At 43.8% G+C, this 12866-nt stretch overlaps 2 protein-coding genes across 2 annotated transcripts; both read left to right on the forward strand.

The window, feature by feature from the left end:
* Window positions 1-875: 875 nt before the first annotated feature.
* LOC127326430 (uncharacterized) lies at window positions 876-1951 on the forward strand. Its single transcript, XM_071824772.1, has 2 exons — window positions 876-1061; window positions 1182-1951. Exons 1-2 carry the CDS (start codon window positions 926-928, stop codon window positions 1820-1822), a joined length of 777 nt encoding a protein of 258 aa, XP_071680873.1. The 5' UTR covers window positions 876-925; the 3' UTR covers window positions 1823-1951.
* Window positions 1952-5556: 3605 nt separating this feature from the next.
* Window positions 5557-6438, forward strand: LOC127326454 (uncharacterized). The gene is made up of 2 exons (XM_051353310.1): window positions 5557-5776; window positions 5903-6438. The coding sequence occupies exons 1-2, from the start codon at window positions 5692-5694 to the stop codon at window positions 6202-6204; spliced, it is 387 nt and encodes a 128-aa protein (XP_051209270.1). The 5' UTR covers window positions 5557-5691; the 3' UTR covers window positions 6205-6438.
* The last annotated feature ends 6428 nt before the right edge of the window (window positions 6439-12866 follow it).

Genomic DNA, 12866 nt, shown 5'->3' on the forward strand with positions numbered 1-12866 from the left:
AGGTGGCCTCCTCAGCTGCGCTTAGTCCGGAGCGGCGCCGGACAGGCTGTCCCCAACTCCCCATGGCCATGCCCAGTGCTCCATCGAACCCACCCCATCTTACCTACTCGTCCCAGAGATTCAAGCGCATGAATATACAATTTGGAACCTGACTTCTTGAAGCTGTGGTAAGATGCATAGATTGCCATGGTCGGAGCCAACGCCATCCCCATCCCCGACCTCATCCTCAAGAATCAGTTCCAACGCCATGGTCGGAGCCGTTGGGCCGAGGCCGGCCGGAGCGGCGAGGGCGACGCGCGTGGCGAAGAGGAAGGAGAAGAACCGGTACGTTGTGACCAGCGCCGAGGATAAGGACGCCATAGCCAGCGTAGTAGGGCTGAGCTGATCCGGGAGGGGATAGGTGGTGTTGCAGTGCGGCGGCGGCCCACCGGGGAGAGCGGAGGATTTGTTCTGTTCGGGACCCGCTGGTCCGTGCGGGAGAGGACGGACACGTGAAACGTTTTTTTCTACTGAGCGGTGGCAATCTTTGTAATTTTGCTGAAAATCAAGGCCAAGAAAAAACGGACCAACAAGAAACCTTATTTTCTTTATTATTAGGTATAGAATAATATACTGTGCCAAATAGCGGTCCAAAAGTACCTCAGCATAGTATCGGAGATGAAGAAGCGACTTACGTTGAGTTATGTGCATATTCACGAAGTCCTAAATTTTTGGGCTAAGCTAGATTTAAATGAGTGTAGGCTATGTTACCCTAGATACGTTGCTAACAACAAATTGTGACAGATATGGGGACCTAGCCTCGACTTTAAACTGGTTGTGTAGTCCACTAATCCATGCGTTGCGCTCCTCTCATGTCTTAACCAAGCCGGCAAGCCCCCATTGGCCGGCCTCTGGCCTCTGCCCCCTATAAATTTGGTCGCTCAGCATGCGATCTACATCATCCATCAAACTAGTTTCTTCTACACCGAGAATGAGAGTGTCAAGCATGGCGTCCAAGGGTCTCATCGTGTTCGCTCTCCTTCTAGCTGCGGCTTTCCTCGTCTCCACAGCTGACGAAAACCGTGAGCTAGCATACTACTGTAGTAGTCTTGAACTAGGAATTATTCAATCGTCATTAGGCTAAGAAACTATCCTTGCTGAATGCTGCTCCTGATTTGCATGCACGTTTTCTGTTCCTGCAGAGTCCAAGAAGGACGAGCCGAAGGACGGCCTACAGCACTTCCACGAAGGCGGTGGTGATGAGCACCACGGCGGTGAGCACCACGGTGGCGACCACCACCACCACCACCACGGTGGCGGCGAGGGCGGTTACCCGGGACCTGGAGGCGGAGAGGGCGGCTACCCGGGCCCTGGTGGCGGTTACCCAGGCCCAGGCGGTGGGTACCCGGGTCCCGGTGGAGGCGGCGGTGAGTACCCCGGTCCCGGTGGAGGATACGGCGGTGGGTACTCGGGCCCCGGTGGAGGAGGCGGCGGTGGGTATCCGGGTCCCGGTGGAGGCGGTGGCGGTGGATACACCCAGGTCACGGTGGAGGAGGCAGCGGCGGCTACCCAGGACATGGAGGCGGTGGCGGCTACCCCGGTCACGGTGGAGGAGGCGGCGGCGGCTACCCAGGACATGGAGGTGGTGGCGGCAGCTGTTACTATGGCTGCTGCGGCTACGGGCGCAATGGCTGCCGCTGCTGTGCGCGCGCCGACGAGGTCCCGGAGCTCATGTACCGGGCCGAGGTCCGCAACTGAGCCGCCGCCGTCGGCGACATGCAGCGCCAACGCGTTCTACGTGGTGTGGCTCTGCGCACCTACTAAGCGAGTGCTAGTAATGTGACCTCTTTGGAAATAAAAGGAGTATGCATGTATTGTATTGTATGCAACTATGTATCCATGCGAGTTTGGCGCAGTGATCTATGTATTCTTGCAAGTTCGTATGTACTATATGGCCTCTTTATCTCTTCTATTGACCAGACGGCTGATGTTGGAGGGTTCTGAATTTCGGTTTCAGCAAAATTTCATTATCCACTTGAAACAATGACATTTCAGAAATATGTGACATTTAAAAAAATATTTCTGAATTATTTCGACCAAATTTGTCAAATTTAGATGCAATTCATTAAATTTAAATTGCGTATTTGCAAATCGTAAAGAAAAAAAATTAAGTGACAAAGAAACTAAGAGTGGAACAATTATTAGACGAGCATGCATGCAGCATACACATGCGTCAAAGAAGGCCACTAATAAGGCGAAGTGAACAGACAAGAAAACTATATAAGAAAAATTAGGAACATAATATATAGTTCCTTCCTAGATATAATGTGTACTTGCTTTTGAGAGAAAAAAATAGAATATAAGGTGTATTAAGTTGCACCGGTTGTTCGGTTATTCTTTTTTAAGAATTTTATTACATTTCTTATCTCTTTTAACCTCCTCTATTCTCTCTAGTTAATTAGCTAGAGATAATCTTTCCTAAAACTCGCAAAAAGGAAATGAAGAATCAAGAGACGAAAGAGTGAAATGCAAAGTGTGGAACAGTTAGAGGAGCATGCATGCAACCTACGCATGCGCCAAAGAAGGCCACTGATCACGTGTAGTAAATAGAACTAAAAAGTATATGATAAATTAGGAGCATAATATTCCCAAGAAAATGTTCAAAATAACCCACATAAAAATGTTTAGAAAAAACATGCATAAATCAAAAGAAAAGGAAAAAAACCGACACAAGAACAAGTAAAAAAGAAGAGAAAACCAAAAACCAAAAATAAACAGGTGGAAAGTAAGCTCCCCAACGCCAGTGGAAGAGACCCCTATGAAGATCGGCCCACTTAAGTAGCGCTACGGGCGTCAAATACGTAACTCCAGGCAACGGGTCTTTTATCTAACTATTTTAAGTGGGCTGGCCAAGTAGGCTATGCGGCCTTCTTTTTTTTTGGTTTTACAGATTTTTCTATATTCATTTTTGTTCTACTGTTCTTTTTTTGTTGTGTTTATCTCTTTTTCTCCCTTTTTGGTTGTCCCATATAAATTCATTTCTACTTTTCCAAAATCTAAATATCTTTAAAACCTGAAGTTTTTTAAATGTGAACAATTTTCAAAATCTGAATATATTTTAAAATCTGAATATTTTTTTTAAATCTAGACATTTAAATCTGAATATTTTCAAAATCCAAATATTTGCAGAATCTAAATGTTTTCAAGTCTAAATATGTTTTAGATATAACTTTTTATATTTGAACATTTTCCAAAACTAAACGTTTTCCAAGTATAGATTCCTTTTTAAATCAAAAATATCAAAATCTAGATATTTTTTCAAACACCTAAAATATTTTTAAAATTCAAGTGTTTTTCAAATGTAATCATTTTTTGTACCACCAAAAAATTTAAAATTAACAAAAAAGGGATAGAAAATAAACCTATTTTGGCAAGCCAATAGAGATAGCAGAATGAGAGAATTTGTATAAGTTTGATGGATGGTATATCCAAATTCTAGTGGGCAGATGATGCTAATAGCAAGAAGGTGCACTAGTTTGTCTTGTGGTAACTTTGTTATCCCAAGAATGAGGCAGTTATGGGTTTTCGCTATTTCCCCTTATTTAATCTTGCTATGCTCGCCAAACAAGTGTGGGGTTACTTAAGGAGTCTGAATGTTATGTGCACGTGTCCTCCGTGCAAAATGCTATATAAATGGTGACATTTCAAAAGCGGGGCAAATGTCTCTTTTTTGGCCTTCCTAATCTTTCTATAAACTCACTCAACTATTGCAATGAAAAGAGCAGCTCTCATGCTGTCACTCGATAAAAGCGAGGCCAAAGGCAAGTTCCTCGTTCACTTGGCAAAGAATTGTGGCGGGTCTAGCCACGTTTAAAAGAGGTCATATATAGAGAGTAGTTAACAGTGAGAATATAAATATTTGGCAAGATCCATGGATGCCCTGTAGTCCAAATATGAGAATTGTTTCATCAAGAGGAAATGTTTTCTATACTAAAGTTCACAAGTTGATAGATCCCTTAACAGGGGATTGGGCTTATAAAAAGTGTTTTCTTTGATGTGGATGTTGGGTGCATTTTATGAATTCGTGCATATAGTTTTGAGTTTTTGGTGTGTCAATTGTTTGTTGATATGTATTATATAATCATCGCTCAAGTTTAATCCTAACATTCTTGAGGTTCATCCTAGACACATGATAGAAAAATATTAAATTCTCTACAATTGGAATAACACGGTAACTTTTCATCTCACCATGCGTGCATGTACCACGAGTATAATACGACACATTGTAACAATCATTGGATTGATGAAATGAGTTGTATATGAGACCACCTGTTGTGATCATACACATTAGTCAACAACTATATGTGCAAGGAAAAATTATCATTAAATACTCTAGTTATGTATTTCGAGTTTAATTGCTAATTCACATTATTGCTAATATATATGTTGGCTTAGGATCTGTTCCAACTAAACATTACAAAGTTGGACACCAGTTTTTTAACGTCAAAAAGATGAAATTCATGGAATGTCAAAGTGGGGGTTCACCGCAAAGACTGCATCAAGATACAAGTTACAGAACTTACATAAATTGGTCATTAGATAAAGTATTTAGTATCTACGGAAACCTAAATTAACTAACTTAACTTATTTCCTTTTGTTACGAGGCATCCACTATATCTCGACATTTTACTTTGTCCATCAATTAGACCAATAATATATGTCATGTGTACTATCGAAATTTGTAGTAAAACAGAAAATATACAAGATGGTTTTTTCTTTTTTAGAAATTGACTTAAGCAGAAGAAACTCTAAATGACAAATTAGAATAAGCAAAAACAATTTTCTACATTTCCTATCTTATGGATTAGTTTTGGGTTTGTCTAGCGATGATTTGGTGAACACATGCGTGAGAACCGGGCTGAGTTTACGTCTTACAATATGCTGTGTCCGATTTTGCAGTTCAGAGAAAACAACACACTGCAATAGATAGTTACTCCATGATTTTGCAGTTCACTGGAATACTAGATGATGATAAGACTGTAATAAAAATAGATGCGTGCATCGACAGGATGTATTTCACCACACAAAAAATGCTTTGGTAAACAGCTGGATGGTGTAAAATAGGGATCGATGTTCTACGTTTTAGCCAATTGAACAGTAGTACAAAAGCAGCACGTGAAGCACCGTGAGAGCGAGTAATGACTACTGAATGGTACCAGATTAGACATTTATACATCCAGAAGGTAGTACTCGATCGATTTGGACAGTATAGTTTTTGTAGACAATGAATGCATTGCCGCGTGAGTGTCTCTTGAAGTGGAGCTAACTATTCATGCATCGATCGATCGCATTCTGCCGAGTCAAACTTGACGTTCCCTCCACTCTCACAACGTCTACGGCTGCAGTGCAGATAAGATAGCGCAGAGCCGCAGAGCTCTTGCTACTTGCATGCCGGAAGGCGTTAATGCATGCCGTCCATCCGCCAACCGCTACCGAGCGATTCGATCGGGGTTCTACGCTACACTACATACATTCATATGCTCGGCCCGCCGAGGAGGACGCGTCAACTTGCTCCGATCCCATCTCGACTGTCAGAGGCGCTCTCGATCTGCCTATAAATACACTTGCTCTGCATGCATAGCTTCTCATCGAGTTAGCTCAGACACAATCTCATAATACATTGTGATCGACTGAAGACAATAGGGGTAAACCATGGCGACATACAAGGGTTTCCTGCTCCTGTTTGCTCTCCTGCTTGCTGCTGCTCTCGTCATCGCCGCGGCCGAAGAAAAAACTCGTGAGCTACCACAAACTAGCTTGTAATCGATTAGAATCATTAGTTGCTGGTGCTGCTGCAACTAATTTCAGTGAACACATGCTTAATTTGCACACAAATGGATGCTTAATTATGTGTTTGATGCAGAGGCCAAGAAGGAGGATCCCACGGCTGACTTGCAGGACTACTACCGCGGCGGTGGAGGCTACCCCGGACGTGGAGACTACCCCGGCCGCGGAGGAGGCGGTTATCCTGGCCGTGGAGGAGGAGGAGGGTACTACCCGTACCCTGGCCGCGGAGGAGGCGGCTACCCAGGCCGTGGCGGCGGCGGCGGGTACTGCCGGTGGGGCTGCTGCCGCCGCGGGTACTACGGCGGCTGCCGGTGCTGCGGCCGCTTCGACGAGATCCCGGAGCCCATGTACCGCCCTGAGGCGGTGGTGCACCACTAAGCTCAGCAGATTGCTCAATATGAATAAAAGGAAGGTAAATGTGCGCGCGTACATATGTACGCGTGTGTGAACCGTACGTGATCTTGGAAAACGCAGCTGTGTGTTCTTGCAAGGTTATATATGTGTTGTTGCGCCTGCTAGCTTGTTCAGAAGACTCTTCGGTAGACCGATCGATGTACTGTATTGCGCCGTGTTCATGAAATAAAAATTGCAGGCAGACTGCTTGCTCTCCTACGTTGTGCTTATGCTTAATTCTCCCTTCTGAGACCAACATACTATTGCCGTATTTCGGTAATTATAACAAGGGCAAATGTAACAAGCACGTACTGATGAAGCCGCAAAAATATTAGTGTGCATGGCTGCATGCCTATCCATGCTAAATGCTAATAAAGAGGTGTGGTCTTGTACGGGATTGCAATGTTGATATTTTTGCACCTGGTTTTTCTAAGTGCTTTGTAAACACAGATTTGCTACATGCTCAGTAAACTCCAATAACGTTGGATTTGCTTCTTGATGCATGCATTTGAGTTGCAAGTTGGGTCGCAGCTTTGCAAGTGAGATTGCAATCACGAAAAATGTCTCTACACCGTTACATTTCCTTCGTGATCCATGCTAATAGTGAGTTGCCACTGAAATTCGATGACATCATGCATGAAGATCTTACTTGTGATCAATTTTTAATTACCATATCACAAATTTGTTTTTTTCCCTAAGAATTAGGTTACAAAAAAAAAGAACTCCATGATCAAGTTTCTGGTTTTTTATTTCCAACTTTGATTCAATTCAAAGTTGGGCCAAATTAGTTGCCATGTGGTCATTCATACAAGAGCTCAAAATTTTCATTTTTTCCATTCATAGTGCGCGGAATCCTACAAGGGTATCTTAACGTAATTTTACCAATATTTAGGACCAATATTTACGATACTTACGGTTTAACTTTGAGTAAAATCATCCAAAAGTCAAAATAAATCTAAATACACGTACTTTGAGAAAATTCACCATCTCTCAGAGTGTCTTGTCCTATAAGGTCAACTCTGTTTGAAAATTGCAATGGTGACATTTCACATCTATTTTGGCATGTAGTTCACGAAAAACACCTTTTGTACTTTCTTTTAATAATAAAATAGTAAATTATTTTTTGTGAAATAGGATGAAAAATCTATTGAGCAATAATATTTACCATGATAAGATGCACATATGTGCTAAAGTTGGGCACATTATCACTTTATTACTTAGTATACGGAAGTTGTTGCAATCAACATGATCACTTGGGTAAAATCCAGGTTAACTCATACATGATAGTCTTATTTGTGGTGAATTTTTAAAATACCATACTGTAAGTTTGGTTATTTTTGTGTGAGCTATATGGAATAAAAGGGCTCCACGCGACAAGTTTTAAATTTTTTATTTCCTTTGATTCAATTCAAACTTGGGTCAATTTTTTTGGCATGGCCATTCTTATAAGGGGGTTCAAATTTTGAAATTTGTTCATGCATAGTGCATGGAATCCTACGGGAGTACTTCAAGGTATGTTTCCTTAAAGGTCAAGACAAATATTTAGGCAAGCTATAGTTCATATTTAAGTAAAATCGGCCGAAAAGAAAGACTACAATTCGAGAAAAAAATATCATCTCGGGGAACTGCCCATCCTATAGTGTTTACTTTGTTCGAAAATGTCAATGGTGACATTTTGCCCCTTATTTTATTTAGTTGGTTCGCAAAAAAATGAAACTTTTGAACTTTTTGCGCAAACAAATGTAAAATCAATTTTATGAAAAAAAAAGTTGGAAACATTTTTTAACAATATTGCTTACCATGAAAAGATGCAATCAACATTTTTACTTGGGCTGAAAGCAAAGTTACGTAACACGATAGTCCAATTACTATGCAAAAAAAATCGCAATCAACATTTTTACTTGGGTTGAAAGCCAAGTTAGGTAACATGATTGTCTTATTTATTTTGAATTTTATTTCAAAATTTCTATATCACAAGTTTCATACTTTTCATTGGAACTAGCTAGGTAAACATAAATGAACTCCATGCGGAAGTTTTCTTTTTATATTTTCTTTGGTAATACTAAATTTTGGTTCAATTTTGTCAGCATGAACATTCGTACAAGGGGACTGAAAATTTGAAGTTCCTCCATGCAACATAATTGTGTCGTGGTTTCTAACATCAGGTATTTGGTTGGGTCATAAAGGTCTTGGACTCGTTGTCGTATAGGATCCCAGAGAGACCTAAACCACGGAATACAAATTGCAAAATACTGAAAATAAACTATTTAGATCGCTTCTAAACATGAATTTGACAGAAAAAAATCATCCTGCCGAGAGAAACTGAGAGAGTGGGTGAGTGATATATCTGAAACCGTCTCCACTTATTCCGCCTGGTGTGTTGGATGCTTCTAGGGCCACGCGTTAAATCATTTTTACAAAACCCCTTATCTTTTTCTTCACACGGTGGTCATCATCCATCTCTAGCCTAGGGCTCTGATGCCTGGCTTTACTCGCCGGCAACCTAGGAGAAGACCCTCTCGTTTGCTTTGTTTGCTTTGCGACCGAGTCTAAGTCCCCGCAACCAACAACGACCAACATCTACCTCCACCTCCCTCGCATTCGGGGAGCGAGTGACGAGACAATGACAACCATAGGTGTGGGCGCAGAGGAGGGCCTACGCGCAGACGAAGGGGGCATTTTCTTGTTCAATAGGTGCGGTGGACGGATAGAGACGACGCGACGGTGGTCAACCATGGCTAGGGAGAAAAGTGAAAAATAAAACAAAAAAGAGGGGAAAACAAATAAATTGCGGTGGCCTACAATATTTTTGATTTTCCTAAATTTCGTCAAAATGGCCCTTCAGGTCAAATGGCCGAGGAACCTTTTGAATCTCTTCTATTACCTGTAACATGGGGCGCAACAAACTTCGGGACCGGAAAGTAATTGACCTCTTGTAGTGTGAAAAGTATCTTTTGCTCCTAAGAACCAGTGATCCCATGGTTTTAAAATATTTTAAAATGGCATTTACAAGTTTTGAAAAATATTGAAAAAAAAATCCATAGTCAATAACGTAACCTACCAGTATGCAAAATCACAATGTGACTTTATAGTGTGGCTACACAATAATTATATAAATCTTATGAAATTTAGAAATTTGAAAATATACGTACTCAGATGCACATGTTTGTCATTTTCATGTAGCTTAGAATATAAAATATTTAAAATTGATATTTTTCACGTTTGTGGAATGTATTATGTTGGCTACATCGAAATTTGTTTTCAATTTTTCTAAACTCCTAAATATGATTTAAATAATAGGATCACTGGTGGACCGAGAGACACACAGATCTCCACTCCTAGTAGTTGAGCAATTAACTGTTCATGCATCATGCTGCCGAGTCAAACTTGACGTTCCATCCACTCTCACAATGTCCACGGTTGCAGTGCAGATAAGATAGCGCAGAGCTCTTGCTACGTGAATGCACGAAGACGTTAATGCATGGGCGTCCATCAGCCAACCGCTAGCTAACGCTCGGGGCCTACATACATCCACATGCACGGCGACGACGATTCGCCAACTTGCTCCCAGTGATACTATTTTCCCTCCTATCTCGATTGTCAAAGGCCCTTCCTGATCTGCCTATAAATACGCTTGCTCTGCATGCAAAGCTTCTCATCAAGCTATCTCAGGCATACCGTCTCATATAAGTCTCATAATACGGATACATAGTGAGGAGAGGACGAAGGACCGACCATGGCGACATACAGGGGTTTCCTGCTCGCCTTTGCTCTCGTGCTTGCTGCTGCTGTCCTCGTCGCCTCGGTTGAAGAAAAAACTCGTGAGCTAGCTTTTAACCCATCGATAAAAATATAAAAAACTAGTTGCTGGTGCTACTGCTACCAATTAATTTTATGCTTAATTTGCACACACACTACGGGAAAAAAGGCCAGTGCCGTGCAAGGCCCTTTGCCGTGTGCTGCCAGCACCCTTTGCCGTGCGAAGAATCTTTGCCATGCGCATCGCGCACGGCAATGAAATCTTTGCCGTGCAGCTTTGGGTCGACGCACGGCAAACAATCGGCTCACGGCAAAGCGCCAGCTCAGCGCTCGGCAAAGGCAGAAGCCCACGGCAAACAATTAAAAAACGCACGGCAAAGTAACCTGCACGGCAACGAGGAAGTCAAGGTGCACGGCAAAGACACTGGGCACGGCAAAGAATCCTTTGTCGTGCATACCATCCCTTTGCCATGTGTTTTTGCACGGCACAGAGGGCAGTTTTATTTCTTTTCCTACTTTTGTAGTATTTATATTTATATTAATATTTATATTTGTTGTAAAATTAGTTTTTACTTTTTGTAGACTATTTGTTAGTGTTACTTAATACAATCTGTATACCGATAAACAAGTAATCTACATCTTCATCGACCCTCTCCCCCAACATATCAGGGTTTCGGAGCAAATTAACGGGGTTCGGTGAATCTACTAAGTGTTATCGCCCCCACATATTTGGTGCAATTTCTTGCAGCTTTACACCTTACACGACACTTCCAAACATATTCTAGGTCCACATGCAAGTTTCGCTGGGATTCAACTGCTCCGGAGGTCTCCCCCCCCCCCCCCCAAATTAACAGCGGTCTACGGGCCCCGGCGGTCTACCCCCTATAGATTTCGCCTGAAAGAGAGGAATGTCACACATGGGAGCTATGCCTTGCACCATTTTGTGAATCACACCTTCCACCACACTTCCACACATATCTTAGGTCCACATGCAAGTTTTGGTGGCATTCCGGTGCTCCGGCGATCGTTCCCCCCCCCCTCCCCCCGAAAACGGCGGTCTGCGTGCCTCGGTGGGGTTTACCCCCCTAGATTTCACCACGCGAGGTTCCACCAACATACTTTTTGATAGGTTTGGTTTTGGTTAGTCCATATACACATGGAAAGCAAGGTTTGGCACCATTTGGCACATTATAGCCTCCGGTATACCCGCAGCGGGACACTTCAGCCTACAAGTCGAGGAATCTTCCAAGTGTTATCGCCCGAAAGAGAGGAATGTCACACATGGGAGCTACGCCTTGCACCATTTGGTGAATCACACCTTCCACCACACTTTCACACATATCCTAGGTCCACATGCAAGTTTTGGTGGCATTCCGGTGCTCTGGCGGTCGTTCCCCCCGAAAACGGCAGTCTACGTGCCTCGGGGGGTCTACCCCCCTAGATTTCACCGTGCGAGGTTCCACCAACATACTTTTTGATAGGTTTGGTTTTGGTTAGTCCATATACACATGGAAAGCAAGGTTTGGCACCATTTGGCACATTATAGCCTCCGGTATACCCGCAGCGGGACACTTCAGCCTACAAGTCGAGGAATCTTCCAAGTGTTATCTCCCGAAAGAGAGGAATGTCACACATGGGAGCTATGCCTTGCACCATTTGGTTAATAACACCTTCCACCACACTTTCACACATATCCTAGGTCCACATGCAAGTTTTGGTGGCATTCCGGTGCTCTGGCGGTCGTTCCCCCCGAAAACGGCAGTCTACGTGCCTCGGGGGGTCTACCTCCCTAGATTTCACCGCGCGAGGTTCCACCAACATACTTTTTGATAGGTTTGGTTTTGGTTAGTCCATATACACATGTAAAGCAAGGTTTGGCACCATTTGGCACATTATAGCTTCCGGTATACCCGTAGCGGGACACTTCAGCCTACAAGTCGAGGAATCTTTCAAGTGTTATCGCCCGAAAGAGAGGAATGTCACACATGGGAGCTATGCCTTGCACCATTTGGTGAATCACACCTTCCACCACAATTCCACACATATCCTAGGTCCACATGCAAGTTTTGGTGGCATTCCGGTGCTCCGGCGGTCGTCCCCCCCCCCCCCCCCCGAAAACAGCCGTCTACGTTCCTCGAGGGGTCTACCCCCCTAGATTTCACCGCGCGAGGTTCCACCAACATACTTTTTGATAGGTTTGGTTTTGGTTAGTCCATATACACATGGAAAGCAAGGTTTGGCACATTATAGCCTCCGGTATACCCGCAGCGGGACACTTCAGCCTACAAGTCGAGGAATCTTCCAAGTGTTATCGCCCGAAAGAGGGAAAGGTCACACATGGGAGCTATGCCTTGCACCATTTGGTGAATCACACCTTCCACCACACTTCCACACATATCCTAGGTCCACATGCACGTTTTGGTGGCATTCCGGTGCTCCTGCGGTCGTCCCCCCCCCCCCCCCCCCGAAAACGGCTGTCTGCTTGCCTCGGGGGGTCTACCCCCTAGATTTCACCGCGCGAGGTTCCACCAACATACTTTTTGATAGGTTTGGTTTTGGTTAGTCCATATATACATGGAAAGCAAGGTTTGGCACCATTTGGCACATTATAGCCTCCGGTATACCCGCAGCGGGACACTTCAGCCTACAAGTCGAGGAATCTTCCAAGTGTTATCGCCCGAAAGAGAGGAATGTCACACATGGGAGCTATGCCTTGAACCATTTGGTGAATCACACCTTCCAGCACACTTTCACACATATCCTAGGTCTACATGCAAGTTTTGGTGGCATTCCGGTGCTCTGGCGGTCGTCCCACCCCCCCCCCCCCCCCCGAAAACGGCCATCTACGTGCCTCGGGGAGTCTACCCCCTAGATTTCACCGCGCGAGG

This window comes from Lolium perenne, unplaced genomic scaffold, assembly GCF_019359855.2.
Source record: "Lolium perenne isolate Kyuss_39 unplaced genomic scaffold, Kyuss_2.0 unplaced23, whole genome shotgun sequence".
NCBI lineage: Eukaryota > Viridiplantae > Streptophyta > Magnoliopsida > Poales > Poaceae > Lolium > Lolium perenne.

Bases quoted from the DNA above. Each gene is read 5' to 3' on its own strand.
- LOC127326430 (XM_071824772.1), top strand. From the start codon at position 926: ATGCGATCTACATCATCCATCAAACTAGTTTCTTCTACACCGAGAATG. The intron at 1,062-1,181 runs GTGAGCTAGCAT...CTGTTCCTGCAG, and splicing joins CTCCACAGCTGACGAAAACC to AGTCCAAGAAGGACGAGCCG.
- LOC127326454 (XM_051353310.1), top strand. From the start codon at position 5,692: ATGGCGACATACAAGGGTTTCCTGCTCCTGTTTGCTCTCCTGCTTGCT. The intron at 5,777-5,902 runs GTGAGCTACCAC...TGTTTGATGCAG, and splicing joins CGCGGCCGAAGAAAAAACTC to AGGCCAAGAAGGAGGATCCC.